The sequence below is a fragment of the Prionailurus bengalensis genome, chromosome E1, assembly GCF_016509475.1.
Source record: "Prionailurus bengalensis isolate Pbe53 chromosome E1, Fcat_Pben_1.1_paternal_pri, whole genome shotgun sequence".
In the NCBI taxonomy this organism is placed as follows: domain Eukaryota; kingdom Metazoa; phylum Chordata; class Mammalia; order Carnivora; family Felidae; genus Prionailurus; species Prionailurus bengalensis.
This window is the reverse complement of record NC_057347.1, coordinates 37,203,145-37,228,125: the sequence shown is the minus strand read 5'-3', so window position 1 is coordinate 37,228,125 and position 24,981 is coordinate 37,203,145. Positions and strand designations below refer to the sequence as shown.

The following is a 24,981-nucleotide window of genomic DNA, read 5'->3' as shown; positions in this document are numbered from 1 at the left end:
ACGTTTATTTATTTTTGGGACAGAGAGAGACAGAGCATAAACGGGGAAGGGGCAGAGAGAGAGGGAGACACAGGATCGGAAACAGGCTCCAGGCTCTGAGCCATCAGCCCAGAGCCCGACGCGGGGCTCGAACTCACGGACCGCGAGATCGTGACCTGGCTGAAGTCGGACGCTTAACCGACTGCGCCACCCAGGCGCCCCAACTATTTCCACTCAAGTCTTGCTTAATTTGATTACAGGACGTGTGTTACTGCCACAGGAATTTGGGAATTTGTTGAAGGAATGAGTTGTTTTGTTTTTTTTTTTTTAATTTAAAGTAATCTCCACCCGCAGCATGGAGCTTGAACTCACAACCCCCCAGAGATCGAGAGTCACATGCTCCAACTGAGCCAGGCAGGTGCCCCAGAGGAATGAGTCTTTCCATCACTGCCCAAACCTCTGATTTGATGGCAGACCAGTCCCTGGATGGTTCTGCAGCAAACCCTAATTTTCTGAGGTTTAGAACCTGAGGGCTAAGGTGGCACCCAGACCCTGCACTGTCTGTCACGTGTGTCTAATCAATTTTCCTGCCTGCCTGCTTCTATTTGAGTCATCTGGGTTTTATTTTGATTCACTCTCTTTGCCGGCTGTTAATGCCACCTCCTCCTACTCTTTTCAGGCAAGGTTGGGACAGGAATGACAAAGTTTTTCTCCAGAGCAAGAGTCCTGGGAATGGGAGACAGGCTCTCCCTGATGGTTTCCATGGAGGAAACATGCAAGGGCGACTCGGCCCTGCTTTTGTGGTCCTTTCCTGCTGGGCCTGTGAATGCCCTGTAGAAATGTTTTACCACTCCTGCCTGACCACCACACCCTCTTCTCTCCTTCTCCCACCTCACTTCCCCTTTCACCAAAGGTTTTTACCTTTTCCTGTCTCTGTTATGATGAGCCCTGATCATTCAGACCAATCTCTAGCTTTCTCAGATGAAGAAACTGGCCTGGAGAGGTGAGCTAATTAATCCAAAGTCACTGCCTCATTCATTTATTCATTCAACCAAGCACACACCTTCTTACCCTTAAAGATGTAGCTTAACAGTCCAGGTGTCCATTGATAGATGAATGGATAAAGAAAATGTGATATATATATACATATACATGCATATACATACACATACATACATATATATGTATATATATGTGTATATATAGATAAACATACACACACACGCACAATGGAATATTATTCAGCCATTAAAAAAGAATGGAATTTTGCCACTTGTTAACAACACGGATGGATCTAAGGAGTATAATGCTAAGTGAAATAAACCAGAAAAACACAAATACCATACGATTGCACTCATATTGGAATTTAAGAAACAAACAAACAAAAAAAACCACAAATGAACAAAGGGGGGAAAAAGGGAGAGAGACAAACCAAAAAAACAAGACTCGGGGTGCCCGGCTGGCTCAGTCCAGTGGAGCATGGGACTCTGGAGCTCGGAGTTGTAAGTTGGAAAAAAAAAAAAAACCCTCTGCCCCATCAGGTATAGAGATTACTTAAAAGTAAAATCTTCAAACAACAGACTCTTAACTATAGAGAACAGATGGTTCCCAGTGGGGAGGTGGGTGGGGGGGATGGATGAAACAGGTGAAGGGGTTAGGAGTGCACTTGTCATGATGAGCATGGAGTGATGTATGGAACGGTTGGATCACTATAGTGTACCCCTGAAACTAACATAGCACTGTATGTGAACTACACTGGCATTTAAAAAAATAAAAATAAAAATAGAAACTGTGCATCGTAAAGAAAAGATAGGCCATTATGAGGTTTATATGCAGGGTGCAGCTTCAAAAAGAAAAAAACAAGATTTAGCTTAAACGTCACCTCACCGGAGACCTCTATTTTACCTAAAGCAGATCCGACTCCCATTTTTCTCCGTTGCTCCCCCCTTGTGCCTTTTTACCCTTTATCATGATTCATAATTTTTAAGTTATTTTTTTGGTCTGATTCTCCCACTAGAATATAAGTTCCGTGAAGGCAAGAAAGACATGTTTGTCACTCAGAGCCTTGCTCATCACTAGTCTCAGTACCCAGCACTTGACAGGTGTCCAAGAAGTCTTTGATGAATAAATGTATGGTGGGCAAGTACCATCACCATCGGGGCATTTGTGATATGAAGATGGATGGGATACAGTCCTTGCTCTCAGAACTGTTTGGAATAACAGAACCGGAAACAGGGAGAATGCAATGAGATCAGGTCCTGATTGGCGGGGGTGGGCAGGTGGGAGGGTGTATTTTAGGGTCACCTAAACCAGGCCTAATCTCTGCTGGGCTTTTGCCACCAGCCATCTGGAGCCCAGGATAAACCTTTTGGCTGTCACTTAGGCCTGTACCCTGAGCGGCCCAGAAGCAGCAAGGGCGGAAAACTTATTCTGTAGAGTGAGTGCTCAGATGGGTACCTGGAACCATTACCCTTTCCAGTGAGGGAGGCTGTGCCCATTTCACAGTCAAGCTCATGCCCATCCAGTCCCCAGAGACAACCCCACACCTTGCAGCCTAGCCTCTGATCTTTTGCCTGGCCTTCTGCTTTAGAAGAGAACTTCTGCAGCAGTAAGGAAGGTGAAACCTGTCTACCCCCGGGGATTAGTGGGGTGATGGATGTCCTAGCCCGGTAGCCTTCACATCTAGAGGACAGGTGGGTTGTCCCACATGGCTCTGAGAAAGCTTGTGACTCAGAGAGCAAGTGGCTGACCTGCCTTCCTGTTCTGGACTAGGAAGGAACCCATCAGGAAGAGGAGGAAGGAAGCCAGTTGAGGATCCCCTTCTTTGAAGAGAGTTCACAGTCCCTGCAGGCTCTCCTGGGAGGGGAAGCTCACCCCCATCTTCTCGCTACAGCGGGGCAAGATGGCTGCTGTTGCTGCTTCTCAAAGCTCACAACAAGGAAAACGCCTTTTCTTTCCTCCTCTCCCCCTTCCAGAATCAACCCCAGGGGCCAGAAAAGTAGGCTCCAGTTCCCAGCAGCCTGAACCTTCCCTCCAGATGGGAGGCTTCACAGCTAAATGCTGAGCCTACCCTAAGCCTATAAACCTGCTTCCCTGGTTGGCCTGTCAGAAGTTAGCCAGAGTCCTTCAGAGTTTCCTCTCATCATTCAATACCTGCAGCCAAGGCTGACCATGCCTCTGCCCACGGTGTTTAATCCACCAAGGAATAATCAAAATGACTCATGAACACCTCCTGAGGATCCACCCAGCACCTTTAGTTCTGATTTCCCATTCTTCCCCCAGGGGTGCCTGGGTTGGGAAAGATCTCCAACTTTATTTAGAGAGGTTAAGTAATTTGCCCAAGGTCACACGGTGGGAAAGTGGCAGAACAAAACGAAAGGAAACACAAAAACTTGTGCCTCCTGCCCAGCAGTTTGGCAAGTGCTCAAATCATCTTTGTGGAAAGGGTGAAGTGTGTTGTTATTTCTTCATTTCACCGGCCTGTGGGTGAGGGGATTGTGTCAGGGGGAGGAAAGCCGCTTCCCTTCTTAAACGAACCTCTGACCTCCTTAGTTCACTCTCACTTCCGAAGAAGTTACCAAATTTAACGCTAAGCTCTCCGACTAGACCCTATGGTCCGTGTCTCTATTATCAGAGCAATGCCCCCATCCCCAAGAGCAAGGAAGAGTAACTCGAGTATTTTCCTTCTCGAGAGCAAAGACCAAAACCAAAACCCAAATCCAAATCCAAATAAATAGCTTCACTTTCCCCCCAAAGACACAGCCCCCAAGCAAACCCCAAAGCGCCACCGGAGCCCTTGCGCGGCCCGCAGGCGCCCCGACACGCGCCACGCCACGCCACACTGCGTTAGGGAGGCGTCGGGGAGGGGGCGCGGAGCGCGGGCCGGGCGCGGCGGGGAGCCGGGGGGCGCCGGGCGCGCTGCCAGGCCGCGCCGCACCGCGGGGGCTGGCCGCCCCTCGCCACGTGGTGGTGGCAGCGGCGGGGTCCCGGGCGCCTTCCCAGCTGGAGAAACCCGGAGCAGCCGGGGAGGAGGAGGAGGCGGCGGCGGCGGCGGCGGCGGAGGAGGAGCGGGGCGGGCGGGAGGGAGGGGGGCTGGGGGGAGGGGTGGGGGGTGGGGAGAGACCCGGCGGCGGCGACAGGGCGAGAGCGGAGCGCGGTGCCAGGGGGGTGGGGGCACCGGTGCCCGTCTGGGGAGGGAGCAGGCGGAGGGGGTAAGCTGCGATTACAAGCAGGAACCGGCAGCAGCTGTGAGTCCCCGGCGGGGCTGGGGCGGGGGGGGGGGGGGGGGGAGGGGAGCGGCGCCCGGGGCCGGCCCGGGTCGCAGGGTGGGCCGGAGGAGGCGACGGGAGGTTGGCGGGCAGTTGGCCCTGGCGGGCCGGGAGGGGAAGGGTCCGGCGCCGGCCCGCCGCGTTCCCCCTTTTCCCCCTCCGCCGCCGCTGCTCAGGCCGCACCGCCTCGGGAGCCCCTTCCCCGGCCCGGGGACCGCCGACTGGGGGCCCGGGGCTTGGCCAGCGGTGGGGGAGGGGGCTGCGTGGTCTCGGCCCCCGAGAGGGGAGGGGCGACAATTTCTGTCCGCCGAGCTAAAGGGGTTTAAAGGGCGGCTCTTAAAGGGGCCGCAGTAGGGGCCCGGGGCGGAGGAGGCACCCCCTCCCCATCCGCCCTCCGCGGCTCTCACCCGGGGCCGCCGGGCCGGGGGGGAATGCGGAGGAAGGGAGCGTCTGTCCGGGCGGCCCAGGGGACAGAGCCCCCGCCAGTGGGGCTGGGCCCGAGGTGGCGGGCTGGGGTCTGGGGGGGGTGTGGTGAGCGCTGGCGGGCGGAGTTGGGGGGAGGGGATGCGCCTGGAGAGGAAGGGGTTAAAGGTGGGGCCAGCCCTACAAACACGCGCACACACTCCTTACTCAGACCCGGTCACACGCGTCTCCCTGGCACTTAATGGGGGAGGTTTGGGGGGGGTGCTGGGGCCCGGGCTTGAGCCCCCTTCACTCCAGGCTCCTGCTGCCCGGCTTTGGGAGGTCGCGGACCCCGCTGTCTCAACTCAGACCTCACGCCAAGCCCCCTCTCCTACGCGCACACACGCTCCGGCGCGCGCGCACACACCTCGGACATTCCCATAGTGCCTCACGTGACACACGGCCCCGAACGTGCCCACCCTTCACACACGCTCACGCACGCGTGCACACACGCGCACACACAAACACACACGGCTTCCTGGCCACTTTCCAACTCCATTCCCGACCCCCAGCCACCCCCAGCGCAGCCCTGCGAAGGCACTCATTGACTGTGACACACCTACACTCATTCACAGACACACACACTCCCCCCCACACATGCCAACCACAGACACACATTCATAAACAGGGCCAGAAGTACACACGCACCCTCTCGCGCGTACTCTTTCGGAGCCCTGAGTCATTCCTGCCCCCTCTCAGGGCTCCTCACTTCCCTGTGTGCAGGCACATTGGCGGGCTGGGGAATTCTTCGGTGGACCCTTTCCAGGGCCCCCCACCCTCTGTGTGTTCCCTCTGACGCTCTGTGAGGACTTCCTGTGGGTCCCAGATCAGGGGCCGGGAGGGCCTGGAGGGTTGCCACAACCCTGGTCTGAGTGGGGGAGGCACTTCCTTTTCCTGAACTCTGGGATCCTGCAGGAAGAAGCTGGGAAGTTGGGCGGGGGCCCCACAGAGGACGTGCTGACAGTGGTGGGGCTGACTCTCCCAGAAGCACTGGGCCTTAGTGAGGAGCCAGGGGTGCCAGAGGCTGGGGATGAGGAGCGTGGCAGAGAGGTATTTGGGGAAGCAAGGCCTGGGGTGGAGAGGGGCTGAGGAGTGAATCAAGGCAGCCCCGTCTGGGCCCTAGCCTGGGAAGCCAGTCCTTTCCTGTCCACAGGTCTCCCTGGGTTCTGGAAGGAACTCTTCTCTGCTGCTGGCCTGGTTTACTTGTCCCTACTTGTCAGGCCCTCCCTGCCAGAAGTCTTCATCTAGTTACAGCCCCTTCCCCCAAAGGCAGCAGAGAAAACAGGGCTGAGTAGTCTGTGGGTAGGCAGGGGTGGGAGCTTCCAAGCTTCCTCTCAGCTGGTCATAGCATTCCTTGGGCCAGCTTGAGGGGTATGGGGGACAACCTCCAGGCTGCCCTCTCCACTGTTGCTCCTGCTCTCCCAGGAGGCCCAGTGGGGGCCGAGGCCCAGGCCCTTGCCATGGAGTCCATGTTTGAAGATGACATCAGCATCCTGACCCAGGAGGCACTGGGGCCCAGTGAGGTGTGGCTGGATGCCCCAGGAGACCCCTCACTGGGAGGGGACATGTGCTCTGCCTCCCACTTTGCCCTCATCACAGCCTATGGGGACATCAAGGAGCGGCTGGGGGGCCTGGAGAGGGAGAATGCCACCCTCCGCCGCCGTCTCAAAGTCTACGAGATCAAGGTCAGAACTTGGAGAAGATGGGGGTCTGGCTGTGTGTGTGTTGTGGGGGTTGGGGATCCCAGGAATCGCAAAGAGGGATCAGGATGCACACTCTTGGGAACCTGAGGGTCCCCCGTGAGGGATGTGGCTGCTTTGGATGGGAAGGGTCAGGAAAGGATCCTGAGCCAAAGGGTGGGACCTTGCATCTAAAAAAGATCTGGTTGGCGGGAGATGCCTCCAGGCCGTGTGGATCCCACTTGAGCAAGGGGAGGGAGAGGCGAGGACTTCAAGGCAGGTTGTGAGGTGGGAGCCCAATCGAGGCTGAAGCCTGGGCAGGGAGCCGGGCACCAGCTCTCCTGAGGACCTGCCTGCCCACAGTACCCGCTGATCAATGACTTTGGAGAGGAGCATGGCTTCTCTCTGTATGAAATCAAGGATGGCTCCCTGCTGGAGATGGAGAAGGTCAGCCTGCAGCAACGGCTCAACCAGTTCCAGCATGAGGTGAGTCCCTCGCTGGCCTCCCAGCCCAGACTGGGCTCCCTGGACCCCTTGCTCCAGTGTATTTCTGACAGTCCCCTCTCTCCACCCCCGCCCCCCACCCCCCCGCCAGCCTCTGTCTCCTTGGTCAGCGATGGCCCTAGTCTTCCCTAGAATGGGTTGCAGCCTCTCCCACCCCTCTTCCATTGGGCGCTGGATGTGTGGGTGGGAGGTATGGGGAGCTGCTTGGCCCCCAAGTCAAGGATGGGCCTGACCACGGTGTGCTTTCCATCCCCTCTGGGCCCCATTCAGTTGCAGAAGAATAAGGAGCAGGAAGAACAGCTTGGGGAGATGATCCAGGCTTATGAGAAACTTTGCGTGGAGAAGAGCGACCTGGAGACAGAGCTGGGGGAGATGGTGAGGCCCAGGGAGCCGGGGGTGCTTGAGGCTGGGACCTTTGTTGTGTGATTGTGTGTGACCCCATGTGTGTGTGTTTGTGGTGTGGACCCCAGTGGGCTTGAGTGCCCGTTTGCCCTTGTGAGGGGGGCTGAGTGTGTCATACAAGTTGTGAGTGACCCTCAGGACACCCTGGCCACGCGGTGACAGTAGGTGACTATGTGAGTGACCCTGTCGACAGCGTGTCTCCGGGCGAATGTTTGTGTCTCGTGCTGGGTCGAGTCTGTGCCTATACGCTGCGTCTGGAAGGCTGTGTGGGTGAGGGTAGAGGTAATCAGGTCTCTGTGGCTGCTGGGACTGGTCCTGGCATGTGTGTGATTCTGAGTAGGGGTATGGCCACGCGCGTGACAGGTGTCAGAATCAGGACACGTGGTCTCTGCCAGCTCCTGCCTGTGAGTTGGGTCGAGTCTCTTAGCCTCTGTCCCTCCTCTGAAAAGGGCAAATGATAACAATACTGCTGAGTTGTTGTTTGTGACGTCTGAGTTGGGACGTTTGTGTAAGAATGCTTCGCCTTAATAGTCATAAACACTTAACATAGCACTTAACTATGTGCCAGGCACTGTTGTTATCTCTTTAGATATATTTACTCATTTTAATCCTTGCAACAAACCTAAGAGGTAAGTGTGGTTATCCCCGTGTTATAGATGAGGTAGGTGAAGCCCAGAGTGGTTGTCACATGTGCAAATAGAACTTATTATGCTTCTGAGGGCGTAGCTATGTCTGGACTGAGGGGCTGTGTGTTCTTAGAAGTGTCCCGCAAGGAAGAGGCGTTAACTCTGACCTTGCAAGGGGCAATAGCCAGAAACATCTGCATTGCAGTTGCTGGGAGAGGAGACCTCACACTCATAGCCACTTGAGAGTGCAGTTGGGATGTGTGACCTGGGGCCTCTGCTCCGTTTAGGAGTGATGGCTTCCCAGACATGGGGAAGTCCTGGCTTTGGGGGGCCCACAGGGGTACCCTGGTCCTGTGCAGACCCTACCCCTTTGTCTCACCCTGCAGCGGGCCCTGGTGGAGACCCACTTGCGGCAAATCTGTGGTTTGGAACAGCAGCTACGGCAGCAGCAAGGCCTCCGGGACGCAGCCTTCCCCAGCCCGAGCCCCCCACCTGCCCCTGCCCCACCTTGTACTGATCTGGACCTGCACTACTTGGCACTGAGAGGGGGATCTGGCTTGAGTCACGGTGAGATCTCTGCGACCCCTGATATCCCTACCCCAGAGTCCCCTAGACTAACCCCCATTTCAGTACTACTCTGGAATTGATGGTGAGCACCCCATTAAAATGTCTTATTAAATTTCTCCCATAATTGCCCTATGCCTCTTTGCCACCCGTTCCCTCATTTCATCTACTCTTACGCAGTTTCTCCCACTGACACCCCCCTCTACCACCTGCTTTCTCTGGCTACCCCCATGCAATTCCTATGTGTGTCAGCAGAGGGCACCTCCACTCAGAGTCCCCCAGCCGGTCTTACAGTGGTGATTAGCGGAGGCCAGAGGATGCTTGGAGATTTGAATGTGGCCAGGGAATCCTTTCAGGAGGCCATCTTATTTTGTCCTTGGTCTCCTAGAAGATGAGAAAAAAGCAGCTCGGGCCATCCTCCCACACTGCCCTCAGTAGAGGCCTCCCCTGGGTATTTGTCCTCTGGCTATCTTCTGGATCTCTGATGGGGCAGTCCTCACCGGTTTCAGTCTTTGCTGACCTGGGAGTCGGTGGAGGGTGCCAGTAGCTGGACCCAACCTGACATTATCCTCTCTCCTGCCAGCAGGCTGGCCGGGCCCCACACCCAGTGTGAGTGAGCTGGAGCGACGGCGTTTGGAAGAGGCTCTGGAGGCTGCCCAGGGTGAGGCCCGGGGGGCTCAGCTTCGGGAAGAGCAGCTCCAGGCCGAGTGCGAGCGGCTGCAGGGAGAGCTGAAGCAGCTGCAGGAGAGCCGGGCCCAGGTAAAGGACCCCGCCCAGCGCTCCCCGGAGGTCTGAGAGCTGCTGGAAATAGCCGTTAGAGTCCCAGGACGTCCTTCCTGGGTTTCGACTGGCTGTGGGAATGGTAAAGAGGGGGGTCTGGGCAAGGTGACGTCGGCGTCTGACCTCCCGGTCTTCCTCCCTAGGATCTCGCCTCCAACCAGTCAGAGCGGGACATGGCGTGGGTGAAAAGAGTCGGGGATGATCAGTAAGTCGCATCTGAAATCCTCTCCATCTTAACCTCTGTGCCCTGAGGGTGGCATTTCCCAGGTCCCCGTTTTGGGTCAGTTCTCCCCTCTGTTGTTTGGAGGGCCCCTCTTCCAGCATCAGGCCTGTGGGGTTTGGCTTGCTTGTGTGACTCTTCATCCTTCACAGGAAGGAGGCGAGGTTCTGGGATGTGCCCCCCGCTTTCTTCTGACACCCAAGCTCGTGTCTCCTTGAGGTGTCAGGGGTTGAGGCATTTCCTCAGCTGCTTTGCTGCTATGTTCTGGGTCCCCTGGTGAGTTTCTGGGCCTCTCTGAAGCCCCATTTTTTCTGTGCCAGTAACAAGGCCAGTTAGTTGGGTTAACTGCCCCCTCACTGATGAGGAGGAAGGAGGTGGCGTCTTTCAGGGTCTGTGCTTTGTTTCCCACCTCAGGAGAAAGCTGAGGCCGAGAAGAGGGGCTTACCTGAGTTCTACAGCAGCCGAGAGGGGGGTTAGGACAGGCTCCACTGGGTGGCCCCTGTAGAATCTTGCTGAGAAAGAAGGGCAGCAGGAAGGAGGGAGGGAGCTATGTCAGTGGGGAGTCTAATGGCAGTGGCCTCTGGGGCAGCACTGGGCAGCAAGGGAGAGGGTGAGCGGCAGCCTGACATCAGTGAGCCTGATGCTTTTCACATCCGCACCCTGAACTCCTCCTCTCCCACTTTCTGAGAAATAGAGAGCAAACCTCCTTCCGCCTAAGCCCTCTCCCCTGAGACCAGTTGTGTGGCACAGACTCCCTACTTTCGTTGGAGGGGAAGCATGAGGCCCAGAGAGGGACAGGAACTAACCCTGTGTCACACAGTATACCCAGCTATGGGACCCCAGGGTCCTCCTTCCAGTGGGCTTCCTTCTCACCTTCCTCCCAGCTTCTGGCTACTTGGGGATACCCCTCACCTCCCTCTGCACCCTGGGGTGAGGGCCTGGGTGGAGCTGTGATAGTTGGAGTGGGGGGCGGTGAGAACCAGTTTGTGGGAGTGGTGGGTGGGATCCCTCAGCTAGGCTGCTGGGGAGTGTTGAGGGCTCCTGTGGAGAGGGTCTGCCTTAGCTCGTGGCTGAGGCTCGGAGCCCATCCTAGCCCATGTGCCCAGACCCAGAACACAAACACACACACACACACACACACACACACACACACACACACACACATTCTAGAACCCTAGCTTGCTTCAGAAGTTATACCGTAGGGCTCTTTATGGGTCACTGAGTCCAGCCCCCTCTTAGCAGACCGGCAGTGAAGGCTCCCTCCAACCGGTTGAACCCAGAGAGAGGACTTTTTTGGCAGGGCTGGAATCTGAACAGCCAGACTTTGAATCCTTCCAGGGATGCAGACTGGCTTTGCTTTAATGACTTCACCTCTGTGGCCCCAGGTATCCTTCATGGGCTCAGAGGTCAGTCATTAATGAGAGGTGTGAGAGGAAGGCGTCAGGGGTGGGGGGCCAGAGAAGGAGTGGAGGACCCCAAGGGACCAAAGCTGTATGTGAGTGAGTGAAGGAGAGCTCCCATAAGGTGCCTTTGGAGGTTGGATCATCCACGCTGCCATTGGGGCCAGAACAGCCTCTTTCCCTTCCCACCCCCAAGGCACCTGCTCCACCCAGTTCCTTTGGCCACAGTGGCTTTGCCCAGGGGCTGGCCAGACCACTCTTACCAGAGGTGACCTCCAGCTCCTCCCCTCCGTCCTCACCGTTGGGAGTCTGCATGGGTGCCTCCTGGACCTCTCTCCCCCGGTGCCAGTCAGGCTCTGCCTGCCCCGCCTCACACTTTTCAGGCGGAGCATCTCTGGACAGCCCCAGCTTGGCAAGAGTTAATTCTCAGAGGAAGTCCTCACTCCCCCGGCAGTTTTATTTTCTTATAAACTCAGCTCCTTTTGGTAATTGCTTCCCGAGTGTTCCCTCCCCTGTCCTCCCACCTGAGGCCTCAGTCACCTGCTCTCAGCTCACTTTCCCCCACCAGCCCCTCCTCTTTCTTCGACTTGGTCCAGACCCTCCAGGCGAGTGGGAATTTTAGCTGTGGGCTTTCCCAGGACAGGAATGCAGGGCTGGGTTATCCAGATCGGGGTAAGAAAGCTGAAGAGGGGGTCAGAGACATTCCTGAATCCAGGCCACCCCTAATGTGGGAGTCGTGTGTGTTCCTGAAAGTGCTTACCTATCTCAGTCTGGACACCTCCAGGGCAGCCAGTTTTATTGTGGGAGTCCTGGCTGTTCAAAGGCCCCCCCTCGTAATGCCCTTGCCCCTGTTAATCCCCACCCCACCGCACAGTGGTCCTACTGGTACTAAGTGGACAGGCCTGGGAGGCAGCCCTGGCCCCAAGGATTCCAGTCCCTTCCATCCCAGCCCCCAGCCCCCAGCCCACCAGCTCCAGTCATCAGTGTTCCTCCGAAAGTGGGCACCCCGACCAGGCCACTCTGCCACCTTCCATGGCTGACCTCTGGGCAAGATTGCCCTGCTGTTTGCTCAGCCCAGCACCTGGTGGCTGGTGCCCAGGGGACAGATTGTCCCAGAAGAAGAGCTGCTGGAGGCCAGTCAGGGGCCAAAAGCAAGGATGAGGGAGGAGAGGCAGTGGAGACCAGCCTGCTTCTTAGGATGTGCAGGGAGGTAAGGACCCTGGGGGGTCTCAGCCGAGGTGGGGGGGTGCAGAACCCACGGCCCCCTCCCCTCTGAGCCCAGCTCGGAGTCACAGGTCCTGAGTGTGGCCTTTCTGAGGGTGTGGCTAGTGCTGAGGGTGGAGGGGAAATTGTGGAGAGGGGGTTCTTTAAGGGGGCTGAGGGCTCAGGCGGGCTGACTCAGTGAAGGGGGTGAGGGCCCAGTGAAGGAGGGGAGCCCCCCTGTGAGAAGACCGGGGCTTAGTATGAGTGATGAGGGAGAGAACGATAGGGCTTGCTTTTTTTCCCCAACGTGGGGGGCTCAGTGTTGCAGCCCTGGCCCTTTTCCGCCCCCCCCCCCACCCCTCTCTCCGCCCACAAGCCTCTGCGTGGGCTGCGGTTAGTGGTGGGGGAGAAGTGTGAACTCGGAGAGAGAGGATGGAAACTCTGCACAGAGGTCAAGGGCAGTGTGGGGTGGGTCAGGACGGAAGTCGGAGACCCCCGTGTACCCTGAGCTTAACTTCATGCCCCAGAACCAGCAGACCCAGGGCCTCCCCCTTCACGCTTCTCACCCTCCCTACTTCCTTTCTTTCAAATTTCCTTCAGCCAAGGCAGGGGTGCTCACAGGAATTAACCCCTGAGCACTTGCAGCCTTGGGACTCCCCGAGGGTGGGGAGGGGCTCGGAAGGTGAGGCCCACCACTCCCACCTGATTGTGGTCTGAGGGATTGGTGGGCTTTGAATCGGCCTCTGCCTCTTCCTTTGCTAGGAAGGCAGAGAGCAGCTCTTACCCACACTGTCTCCCTAGAAGGGAAACTGCACATCCTCTCCTCCTCGTTCTTAAACCAAAGCCATTGAGCTGGTTGGCGTCTCCAAAGAAGGATCAAGGCGGGTTTCTTTCTTTCTCTTGGGCATATTCCCAACTCTTCGTCCATACGCCAGACACCACGGAAGGTGGTTCACCTACACCATCTCATTTCCTTCTCACAGATGTGGTGACAGTTCTGTCCCCTTTTAGTGCTGAGCAAACTGAGGTACAAAGAAGTGAAGTACTTGGAGAAGTTCAGCGTGAAGTTAAGTGCGAATACCCCGCAGGCCCTCAGCAGATGGGGCGATAGTACCTCTGTGGTGTTTCTCTGGTTCAGGTTCTTCCTCAGGTAGGAGGGCCCTTCTGGGAGGGGTGACCAGTGAATTACTGGCCCAACCTGCTCAATTTTGAAAGCGGAAATTTCAGTATGTTAAAATGTCAGCATCTTAGTAATTCTGCCAGGGCCGCTAGTGGGAGCCAGGACGGTCCGGGGCAAGTGGGGATGCCTGCCTCCCCCCACCCCCCACTCCCCCCGGCCCCCCACCTTGGTTCCCAGTCCCACTGTGAGCTGCTCAGCTTGGCTGTGTCTGGGGAGGCTTTCTTGACACTGTGAACTTTTAGCTGTGCTGGGAGCATGGCAGGGGCTGCCATGAACAGCCAGGCTCTGGGGACCGCAAGTCATAGCTGGTCGAGGAGAGTGGAGGGGCTCAAGGCGCCTAAAAGGAAGTGGTACAGCAGTGGGTTGTTGCAGAGTGACTTCCTCCTCCCCTGGCCCGCAACCTCAAGTCCGCTCCACGGCCCGGTGCCTGTGGTTCCCTCCCCGAGGGTCGGGCGGGAAGACTGCTGCTGGGTGTGCCCGTGGGTGGTGGAAAGTTTGGTCCCTAAATTCCCCCACGAGAGTGAGGTGGCCGGGGACAGCTGGGGACGGCAATGGGCAAAGAGGGAAGAGCCGGGAATGCTGGATTTCTGTTTTCCTCCTGATTCTGAGTCAGCTGGTGATTCTGACCACATGACCAGCTCGGATGCTGACCCCAATCCTAACCCTAATGCCGATCCCACCCCCGAGACTTGAACCCTGCCCCTCATCCTGTCCCAAGCAGTGTCCACAATCCTGACAGAAAATGAACTACCAACCCCAGCCCTCATCTGACCCTGACCCCAGCCTCGATCCTGACCTCAAGGCCATCCCTAGTTCTGATCCCGCGGCCCAACCACTGGCCCTCACTGTGGCCCAGCCCAGCACAGGCACCCAGTGAACTTCCCTGGGGAAGATGCCACAGAGTCTGTGTGCCTCACAGCTGGTTCGGGGTAGAAAGAGCCCCTTTCCAGAGCAGGGTGCTTCGGCCTCTAACCTTCCTCAGCTCAGTTGCTTTATCAATCACAGTGAAGATTATTGTTTCTAGATGAAAATTTGAGATCCCCGAATTATTCATGGAAAGAATGAATGAAAGGATAAGTCAATGAAGGGTGGAAAGACTTGCAGCGGAGGGAGCCTTCCTTCCTGCCAGCTCTGCCATTTGCACTCTGGCTCCTCCGAAGGTGCCAGCTCAGCAGGCTGAGGTGCCAAGAGCAGGTTTGAGTCTCCGCTCTGTGACCTTGAGCCAGCTTCTTAACAGCTCCGATCCCCCACATATGTCTGGCACCTTCCTCTCCCCTCCCAGGGCAAGGGTGGTGATGCCCAGGCTACTGTAAAGCTCCCCAGCTCCCTCTCCTCCTGCCCCTCCTCCTCCCCCTCCTTCGCCTCCTCCCCTTCCTCCTCCTCCTCCTCCTCCTCCTCCTCCTCATCTTTCCCTTCTGCTACCTTCCTGTCTCTCCTTCCTCCCTTTCCTGATCATCTTGGAAGGCAGCATATAGCCTGATGGTCAGTAGCCTGCACTTTACCGTCCAGGAGGCCAGGGGCCAGTTTCAGCAACTCCACTGCTCCTAGGCTTTATGACTTTGCAAGCCTCAGGTCTCTTATCTAGAAAATGGAGATCATAGTGGCAACACTGTAGGGTTGTTGAGAAGATTCAGTAAAGTTCTTTAGCATAATGCCTGGCCTATGGTAAGCGCTCATAAAGGCTATCTACCGTTCTTTTCTCTCTAGGTCTCTCCCAGGTTCTGAGAGACTCAGAACTTTCTCTCATAATGTAAGCAATCGAGAAGTGCCCAAATTTAGCCGTCTGCTGCCGTTCACCTGACCCTTCCCAGACAGTCTCGATGGTGGAAAATAGCACTCAGGTGTGGGCCAGGAAGCCAGGAAATGGAATGTGTGTTCAGGTGCATGTGCGCAACCCTTGGTTGTGTAGTGCAGTTGAGATTTTTTCCATTGAATTGGCAGTGTTTTCTAATGTGAGTCATTCAGGTCGTTAGTGTATTTAGCACCCTGGGCCTGAGCATCTTGAGGTGGGAAGAGGCGCCTGACGAAGGGGGGAGGTCCTGAGGGGCCCCACCACCTGGCCCAGGGTCCTAGGGGTCTTTGTGAGGCTGCCCGGGGCTCCAGGAGGACAACAGTCACTTGCCCTCCCCCATCCCACTCCCCCTGCCCCACACCTGGTCAAAGCTGGGGGAAGGTCTGGGCGGTCTGGGCCAGGGGCTTCTTCCTTCCATTTCCTGCTGTCCTGTTTTTCCATGAGGAGGGTGCCAGGAGCAGGGCGGTAGAAACTGGGGTAGCTCCTGACAAGGGGAGGAAGGCATGTAGGGGAAAGATAGGGGCCTGGGAACTGAGTGTGGCAGGTGAGATCTCTAAGGCTGGGTGTGAAGGCGACGACCTGTATCTGTCACCTGAGATACAGCAGTGAAGGCGGATGGGGAGAGAAACTTGCAGCTGGTTGGCCAGAGAGGGCGCTCCATCAGTGCCCTAAGAGCCCCTCCTGCTCCCACCTCTCAGGGGTCAGTATGATGCTCTCAAGCCCCCGCTCTGATAGGGGAGACATAGCTCCTGCACTCAGTCTGAAGCGGGGAGCCTGTCACTGGAGAGTCCCCAGTTTAATGTGGGACACACAGGCTAGATCCTCCTGTCTGATGGGGAAGGTGCCGTTTCTCCCCACAGACACATGAGATCAAAGTCGGGGAACACAGGACATGTAACACAAGGGCTGAGATGTGATGGGATTGAGGGCTGCAGCGTCTTGGCCAGAGTTCGTCCCCCGAGGGACTCCTTCCTCTCTGCTCCTGTCCATCCCTGTGCACCCTCAGATGGGTAATGAGTGCTCCCTCTCCCTGGGAAGTGGGCTTGCCCCCCAGAATCCCAGCCTCTTTTGCAGTAATTTGGCTTTGGCCCAAATGAGTTAAAAATAGTTTTGTTGTGGGAGGGGCTGTTGTCTCCCCCATCACCCAGCTCACCCCAGGATTAGCAAGAATCAGCCAGTGAGCAGAGAGCGCAGAGCAAGGGAGCTCGGTCATTATCTACCCTCTGCACCTCGGCTTTTCCTGCCCTCTGAAGCCCTAACCTCATGACTTCCCCTGCTCTCCTCCAGGGTCTCTCTCTCTCTCTCTCTCTCTCTCTCTCTCACACACACACACACACACACACACACACACACACAAACACACACACTCTCTCCCTCTCTCTCTCTCTCTCTCTCTCTCCCCCTCTGTGTCTCTCTCTGTCTCTCTCACCCTCTAGCACACTGTTCCTCATGCTCATACTGGCCTCGCTCTTACCTGCACTCCCTCCTGTCCACATGCATCCTCTCTCCCATGACCATTACCTCAGGATGGGGACAGGGCCCACAGGGTCTGGACACCTGCCCCTCCATTCATGCCCAGCACCCTATAGCTCCAAGAGCAAGAGCGCCTCCCCTGGGAGGAGATCCATCTAGAGTGGCTGAGTCTCTGCCTGCCACTCCCCTCCAGCTCAGCTCCAACTTCCACAAAGCTCTGGAGTCCCTTCTGGACTTGGTAAGGGGGTGGAGACATCAGAGGAAACAAAAACCGCTGTCTCCCAGGCTCTGTCCAAGCCCTGAACAGAGATGAAAGCAGTGACCCAAGGCGACGCAGAGCTGCCTGTGAGGTCTGGAAGGGCTCCCTGGAGGTATGCAGCCCAGGCTGGGAGAGGGGAGGGGCAGTGCAGAGAGAGATTACCTTCGGTAGTTCTGGGTCAGAGTGACCCACAGAGAAAGGAAGAGAAAAGGAAGTGGGTTAAGTCTTGGCTAAGTTCAGAGTCTGTTCCAGCTCCATGCAGGCGGGTGCCCAGGAGGAAGTGGGAGGAAGAAAGGGAAGCAGAAAGGCACATGGATTGGGAGGTTCAATTCATTCTGCACTTCCTGAACATCTACTGGGTACCAGGCCTGGGCAAGGCGCTGGGAATATAAATACAGCCACATAATGCTCCCTTTCGAAGAACTCCCAGGGCAGTTCCAGAACAAGACAACTTCTGTAAGTGCTTATTGTGGGTGGCGCCCTCTGGAGGTGTGCAGTACACGGCAGCTGTTCACAAAGATCTCCACCTAAAGGGCTCCCTGGAGGCCCTGGGAGGTGCAAGACTGATCACTCAGAGGCAGCTCTGAGGTGAAAGCAAGGGCAGTGGACCTGAAACTTGGCTGACTTGGGTTCAAGTTTACCAGTTGGTTCCCCTGCCAAACCAGAAGGCTGTGTCTTCACTTATGGAACGGGGGCTCCTCTTAGGCTGTACGACACTGGTCCCCCGTCTTTCCAAGGTGAGGACTCCTAATGGATCCCCTGCCCCCAACAACACAGATTGCACTTACACTTTTACTGGTTGCTCTTCGAGAAAATTCACAGTAACTAAAGCTACTATAAATTCGGCGCAGTTTTTTTTTGATGAATCTGTGTTTTATTCGTCACCACAGCTTCTGGACAGATTAGAAAAACGTTCACACATCCCTGAATCAGATGTGCTCAGGCCATAGACTATGCTTGATGAACACATGGATTCAGGGACCCCCCCTAGAATCACTGAGCTCCCCAGCCTCAGCCTTATAGTCTGGGAGCCACTGCCCTAGCCCCAGGAAGAGAGGGAGGCTCCCTGGAAGAGGTAGTGTTGGAGGTAGAACTTAAGGCCAAAGGGAATTCTGCAGCTGGGGTAGGAGAGCCCTGGAGGGAAGGGAGAGCCAGCTGCTCCGGCACAGCCAGTTCTCCCTCCAGGCGGTGACAGTAAGCCCACTTCCCTTCTCCTCTTCTTCACCCGCTGCCTTCTGACCTCAGGGTCAGGGCAGGCTGGCGTCCAGCCTTGACTGGGGGCGGGGGCTGGGGTGTCCTTCAGGGTGAATTTGGCGCTGGCTTACACGGAGCTGACAGAGGAGCTGGGCCGGCTTCGGGAGTTGAGTTCCCTGCAGGGGAGGATCTTGAGGACTCTGCTGCAGGAGCAGGCCCGGAGTGGCGGTGAGAGGGGGCCTGGAAGGGGCGGCCCGGAGCTGGGTACCAAGGGAGGGGAGGGGGGTAGCTGTGGCTACCATCTCGTGTCCTGGGGCCACCCCTGCCTTCCTTTCCCTGCCGGGTCGTTTTTCACCCGCTGGCGTTCCGAGGAGAGAGGGTAGGGTGGGCGTCGGGCGCCGGCACGCCCATGGCTCCCCAGTGCTGACGCCTTCTCTCCCCACCACTGCCCTTTCCCTCGGCTTGCTTCTCTTCCAGGCCAGAGGCACTCGCCTCTGTCGCAGCGCCACTCCCCGGCCCCCCAGTGCCCCTCCCCGTCCCCGCCCGCCCGAGCGGCGCCCCCGTGCCCCCCGTGCCAGTCCCCCGCCCCCCAGCGCCGCTCCCCCGGGCCCCCGTGCCCCTCGCCCCAGCAGCGCCGCTCGCCGGCCTCGCCCTCCTGCCCGTCGCCCGTCCCGCAGCGCCGCTCGCCGGTGCCGCCGCCGTGCCAGTCTCCCAGCCCGCAGCGCCGCTCCCCGGGGCCCCCCACCTGCCCCGCCCCGCAGCCCCGGCCCCCGCCGCCCCCGCCGCCGGGCGAGAGGACGCCGGCCGAGCGCGCCTACGCCAAGCCGCCCAGCCACCACGTGAAGGCCGGCTTCCAGGGCCGGCGCAGCTACTCGGAGATGGCGGAGGGCGCGGGCTACGCGGGGGCCTCCCCGCCCTGGCTGCAGGCCGAGGCGGCCACGCTGCCCAAGCCGCGGGCCTACGGCGGCGAGCTCTACGGGCCCGGCCGGCCGCTCAGCCCGCGACGCGCCTTCGAGGGCATCCGGCTGCGCTTCGAGAAGCAGCCCTCCGAGGAGGAGGAGTGGGCCGTGCCCACCAGCCCGCCCAGCCCCGAGGCGGGCACCATCCGCTGCGCCTCGTTCTGCGCGGGCTTCCCCATCCCTGAGTCGCCGGCCGCCACCGCCTACGCCCACGCCGAGCACGCGCAGTCCTGGCCGTCCATCAACGTGAGTGGGGCGCCCGCTTGTCACCTGAGGGCCGGCCGAGGCCCCTCGCCTCTCAGGGGCAGCCTAGGCCCGTTGCTTCTCTCGCCGGGCCTTTTGCTTGCGTAGGTGGGGCCTGCACCGTTACCTCTCTCTCAGGGCGGCGGTTAAGGGCATGGGCTTCAGAGTGACAGTCCCAGCTTTGATTCCGGACTTCACCGCTTAGCAGCTGTGGGACCTCGGACAGGTCACTTATCTCACCTGATCCTCAGTTGTCGTATCTGCAAAATGAGGGCAGTGATTATATGATCTAATTCCATTGGAGGGTTCCTAACAGGGAGGCAGTGAGCCTGAAGCCCTCTCCTGTTAGACTGGTGATGGAGGCCATGCTGACTGCCACAGGTCTGGGGCCCACACAGGGCCAGGCCTGCTCATCCAGTTGCCTCCATCTGGTCTCAGAGCCCCTGCTCTTTTCCGGCTGTCCTAGAAGACAGCCTATCTCAGGGCACTATCATTTCACTGAAATAATGAGTTTCCCGAATGTCAGAGCCAACCCTTGCCACCTGGAAGGACCAAAATATATTCTAAAGCCAGACAGAAAATTATTTTTGGGTTGTACATTGTTTGGGATTATCCATTGCTTTGAGTTATCCGGGAGCTGTGTCTTAGTCACTCTGGGGGCATGTCTGGGTCTTGGCCTCCCTCATTACCGTAGATGACCTGGCAGGCTGAGCACACGCACCTCCTGGGGCCGTAGGCCCTGGGTTGGGGGAGTGGATGCTGAGCTGGTGGGAGGTGGGCAGGGAATGGGGAGAAGGAGGGGTGGTGCTGGACAGAGGGTGACCAGACCCTTTCTGCATGCTGCAGCCCTCCCGGCCCTGGGTCTCGGGAAAGGGCAGGCTGGGCTGTGGGGACCGTGAGGGAGGGCTGGGAACCATAGGTGACTCCCCTCTCTCTCCACAGCTGCTGATGGAGACAGTGGGCTCTGACATCCGCAGCTGCCCCCTCTGCCAGCTAGGTTTCCCTGTTGGGTACCCGGATGATGCCCTCATCAAACACATTGACTCCCACCTGGAGAACAGCAAGATCTAGGGTGCCTCCCCCACCCCCTGGCTGTTTCTCCATCTTCTCTCATCACCCCCACTCACTCACTCACTTTGAATGCTGCATGAATCTCGTGGGGGGCCCTTGCCCCTTGCGACCCCCAGATACCTCCACTAGCTACCGAGTCAACGTGTGTGCCGTCTTCCCTGGTCCAGGCACCACTCAGCCCTGCAGGCCCTTCCTGGAAGGCCAGCCGAGGCTGTCCCCAGCTCCCTGGCTTCCACTGGGGAGGTGGGGATCTGGGCTGAGATGGGGAGGGGCGTACCCCACCCAGCCTCTCTCTCTGCCTTTCTGTTCTCAGACAGGGTTGGATCCGTCGCCACCGCCCACCTGCCCGCCCCCCCCGCTGCTTGGGCCTGGGGGAGGGGGAGGGTGTCAGAGGACTCCAGGAGCTCCCCTAGCCACTCCCCGGATGTCCATCTTTCTCAGGCTGTGCTCTGTCCAGGGAGCGCCTCCCTGTGGGGTCCCAGAGCCTGCCTTGCACACTGATGCCAGTTCCTCCATCCCATGGCCAGCTCGGGGCTCTTGGCATGGGCCCCTCCCCCTTGGGGGAAGGCGGCATCTTGTTTCTTGCCATTCCCTGCAGGCCGGTCTTGTTCTCCTCTGCTCCCCTGGGGAATAAGGAGGGTGGGAGAGGAGAGGGAGGACCCTGGAGGACTGGAGGGATTCAGCCTAAAGAGGCTGCCCTGAGGGTGGGGATGAGAGGCGGGGGCCATCCTGCAACTTGACCCTCAGGCCAGGGGAGTATCTGTGCTAGCCTCCCAGGCCCCTGCCTCCCCCTGGAGCCCCTAGCACCAAGACGCAGATTGTTAAGACAGATGCTCCCCTTCACCCTTACCCCTCTCGAGTCCCTGACACCACAGGTGCCCTGGAGCCCGTGTGTGACTCGGCCTCTGATAGCTGGGTGGGTGTCATCATCCCTGCCTCCCAGGCCAGAACCTGTGGATGGTCCCAGGGTGCTGTTGGAGATCAACTTCAAAAGAGCTAACCCCCTTCCCACACCCCAGCGACCCACATTCCCTCTGTGAAATCTACCTCAGAGTCGTACCCTCAGAAGGATGGGTAAGCAGGAGGCCAGGGGGTCCCCAGGGCTGAGGTGGGGAGCTTCCTATGGCAAGAGCCTGCTGCCCCACGATGAATCCAACCCCCCCACTGCGAGCCTCTCCCAGGTCTCAGCCCCGGGCTGGTGGCAGTGGGCGCTACCGTCAGTGCATGTACCATTCTGATCCAACACTTCCAGGCACCCCCGCCTCCTCACACCCCTCCCCTCCTCCTCAGTGCAGGGGAGTGAAGAGGTGTATCAGGCAGGAAGGGGCCAAGGACTCCAGAGACATGGCATTGTACCTTGAGTGTTCCCCCAGGGAGGGGAAATGAGAAGGGGGCCTGGAGAGGGGAGGTGGGGGCCCCTGAGCTCTCTGAACAAGTTTAAAGTCCAAATAAAACTTACCTGTTCCATCTGCTCTTGGTCTGTGCCCTCCGTGGCTGGGGTGGGAAGAAAACCCTTGGTAGCGGGAGGTCTGGCAAAACCCAAGGAACCGCCACTATGGCAAGGTGGGCCATGTTTTCTTTATTTTGATGTTTGTTTATTTTGAGAGAGAGTGAGAGCAAGGGAGGGGCAGAGAGAGAGAGGGAGAGAGAGAATTCAAACAGGCTCCATGTAGTGCCGAGCCCGCCTCGGGGCTCGAACTCACAGACCAGGAGATCATGACCTGAGCTGAAATCAGGAATCGGCCACTCAACTGGCTGAACCACCCAGGCACCCTGACATGGAGTGTATTTAAAAGAGATCCGGAGCAGTAGAGGGTGTCTTTGTGACAATGCAGCCAGCCAGCCAGCCCTGAGCAGCTGTCTGGGACTCGAATTTTCCCTCCCAGCAGGTCTGGCAGGTAGAGGTTCTGAAGCCTTGGGGCTTCAGCAGCAGCTGTTTCTTCATCAAATGATTTTTGCATGCCAGGAACCAAGCTGGGCCTCTAAGAGAAAGAACATCCGTGTTCCATGTCCTCGTGGTTCTGAGAGCAGGAGAGGGATTGGACCCCAGGCTCAGCAGCTGCCTTGAAAGCCCCACAGACTGGGAGGTCAAAGCCAGGCCATGAACCTGTGACTCCTGCCCCAGACGGGGCGGTGCCCTCTGTGTGCAGGAAAGGCCTCAGCTGTATTCGCCAACTCTGGGTGCCTTTCATTTCCATGTGACCCTTTCAGGCCCAGGATTCACTTAAAAGGCTGGAGCAGTTGCTCATCGAAGTCCCAAGGTTCAGCTCCAGATGCAGGATTCCTCCCCATTCAGCACCAAGGTCCAGACCCCAGTGGGGAGATGGCCCAGCTTCCCCTGCTCCTCTGTTGCAGTTAACGACTACGGCTGGCTTCTAAAAGTTCTTCCAGCCTTGATTCCATCTGCAGCCAAATCCTGAGTGCCAGGAAAGGTGAGAAGAGCCATCCCTATGGGACATGGCTTCATAAGCCATGGGAAAGAAGGTTCTGGAGCCTTGTGGAACATAGGCACTCAGTGCAACCTGGGTCTCCTCCATCTCGGTCAGCTCCTGTGGAAGAAGGCAGCACCCAGGTTTCTGGGTCTGGGTCCTCTTTGGATCTCTGGAAACATTTGCTAGAAGGGTATGAGTGAGTTAGGGGTGGTACAGGGACACGAGGCAAAGAGAAAGCCCATTCATTGAGGAAAGGGGGAAAGGATGACCCGGAATGAGCTACAGGTAGGGGCATGACCTAGGTAGCCACTTCCGGTCCTTGGCATGTCTAAAGGCGCGAGGGAACCCAGGTATCCCACACCTAGACATCTTCCGGGTCACTGGGGTGAAGGGCGCATGGGGACAGAGGGTGCATATTCTGGCAGTTTGTCTCCTTGATTTTTAGGGACCAGGGAAGGGGCTGGCTCAGTTACAGGGCAGAAGGTTGCTACGGGCTGGGTAGGGAAGGGGGGAAAGCTAGTGTCCCCAGCCCAGGTCCTTCAGAACTGCAGGCTTTCATTTAATGACCCCCCCCCCCCCAGGAGAGGACGTGAGAGGTGGGCGGGGGGGGGGGGGCGTGCCGAAGGAGGACTGAGGAGCCCTGCCCAGAACACTCATCGCTCTCCTCCCAAGTGGGATGGTGATCAGACAGGACCCTGGCTGCTCTGGCTACCTGTGGCTCTGTGGGAGTAATGCGGGGGGCATGAGGGGCTGAGAGAGTGTGGGGGCAAGGGATCCAGATCACCAGGCTTCTGGAAAAGTGAGGAGGATGACACAACTTTCATAGGGGTAAAGTGGAGGGAAGACCCCGCCGCGTCTGGAGAAGACGCCCAAGGGATCCGCTCGCTCTCGCCAGCACAGACCCAGAGCCAGATGTGGTAGGGGTCAGGAGGACTTCACAGAAACCAAGCTGCCGTGGGTCTGTCTCCAACTGCCCAGTGAAGGTCCAGCGCCCAACAACATTCTCTCCAGTTTCAGCTGCTCTGCCCTCAGTCCCTCCTTCACCCACGTCCTGCCTCGTCTTTGGGGACCCTGCAGTCCTGCCCCTCCCCCACCAGGATTTCCTTAGCCAGACCTTCCAGGCCATGGAGACCCCTGTCCCTCTTCGGGGTCCCCATGGAGGCTGTCAGGTGATCCCCTGAGGAACGAAACAGCTCCTTTCAGAAGCTGGTGGTGTGTGTGCGTGCATGCATGTGCATGTGCGGGAATGTGTGGGTGCGTGTGTGTGTGTGTGTGTGTGTGTGTGTCAGGGGAGAAGCTGATCGCTGACAAAGAGGAGGGGTGTGTGGGTGAGTCAGCCGTGTTAATGAGAAACGACTCACCCTGCTGATTAGGACTAATGCAGAACAGAGGGGGTGGGGGTCTCACTCAATGACATCTTTATAGGGTAGGGGTGAACAGGCCAGCTCCCGCAGTCCCGTTTCTCCCTCAGCAAGGACAGGAGCAGAGCAACCTTGGCTTCTGCAGGAAGAATTGAGGTCAGACACGAGGATGAACACAAGGAGGGCTCTCTCACTGGGACGGGGTGGGACAGGGTGTCTGGGAGCAGAGGCCAGCTCTTGTGGGGAAAACTGAGGGATCTTCCAGCACCCTGCCCCTGTTCCTGCCCTTCCTCCAATTTCTCTGGGTGGATTCCAGAGAAATTCTTGGCTCTCGGGGCTGTGGCCCCTAGTTGCCCGAGTGCCTTTAAGGTCCAGCTGTGTCTGCAGGGCCTTGAGGAGGTTCCGGCCTGCAGCGCCCCCTCCCAAGGCAGCCTGGAGAGGAGGCTGGGGTCTGGGGCACTGACTGTCTATACAGATGTTAATGACCCAGGGAGGCCTGGCCAGGCGGAGGGCAAGAGGGGGCTGGGGCAGGGGGGAGGCCCCGGGCATCAGCTGGCTGCCCTGTCCCTATGGCAGAGGCAGAAGCCCCTGAGAAGCCACAGCTTCACCCGTACCCCCCCCCAACCCCGTCCATGCCAATTCTGCCAAAGGCAAGGGCACCAGGCGTGCCTCACAGATGTTCCAGTTGGCTGTGAGAGTGTGGGCATGGGGGGAGGGAGGGGAGAGGCTGGGAGTGGGGACAGGATGGGTGTTGGCCAACACCTCCTAATTTGCATTACCACTGACACCCTTCTTGACCAAGAAAATGGAGCTAGAAATAACAAGGGGGGGGGGAGGTAGTTCCCTGGGGGGCTCTTTGAGGTTCCCTTTCCTTGCCTCCAACACTCCCACAGTGCAGGGAGGGAGGCAGGAGTTCAGGCCTTTTCCAGG

General features: G+C 57.9%; 1 protein-coding gene across 4 annotated transcripts; it reads left to right on the top strand.

Annotated features, from left to right (window-relative positions):
• Positions 1-4,100: 4,100 nt before the first annotated feature.
• Positions 4,101-21,730, top strand: TBKBP1 (TBK1 binding protein 1). 4 transcript variants are annotated; one of them, XM_043584228.1, is made up of 10 exons: positions 4,101-4,226; positions 6,135-6,394; positions 6,752-6,874; positions 7,163-7,267; positions 8,307-8,487; positions 9,068-9,243; positions 9,408-9,469; positions 18,095-18,213; positions 18,463-19,190; positions 20,130-21,730. In XM_043584228.1, exons 2-10 carry the CDS (start codon positions 6,170-6,172, stop codon positions 20,256-20,258), a joined length of 1,848 nt encoding a protein of 615 aa, XP_043440163.1. In that variant the 5' UTR covers positions 4,101-4,226; positions 6,135-6,169; the 3' UTR covers positions 20,259-21,730. The 4 variants fall into 4 exon arrangements, with proteins under 4 accessions (XP_043440163.1, XP_043440161.1, XP_043440160.1 ...); XM_043584226.1 differs by lacking the exon at positions 4,101-4,226 and adding an exon at positions 4,879-5,759; XM_043584225.1 differs by lacking the exon at positions 4,101-4,226 and having other exon boundaries at positions 5,772-6,394; positions 9,071-9,243.
• Positions 21,731-24,981: the final 3,251 nt, after the last annotated feature.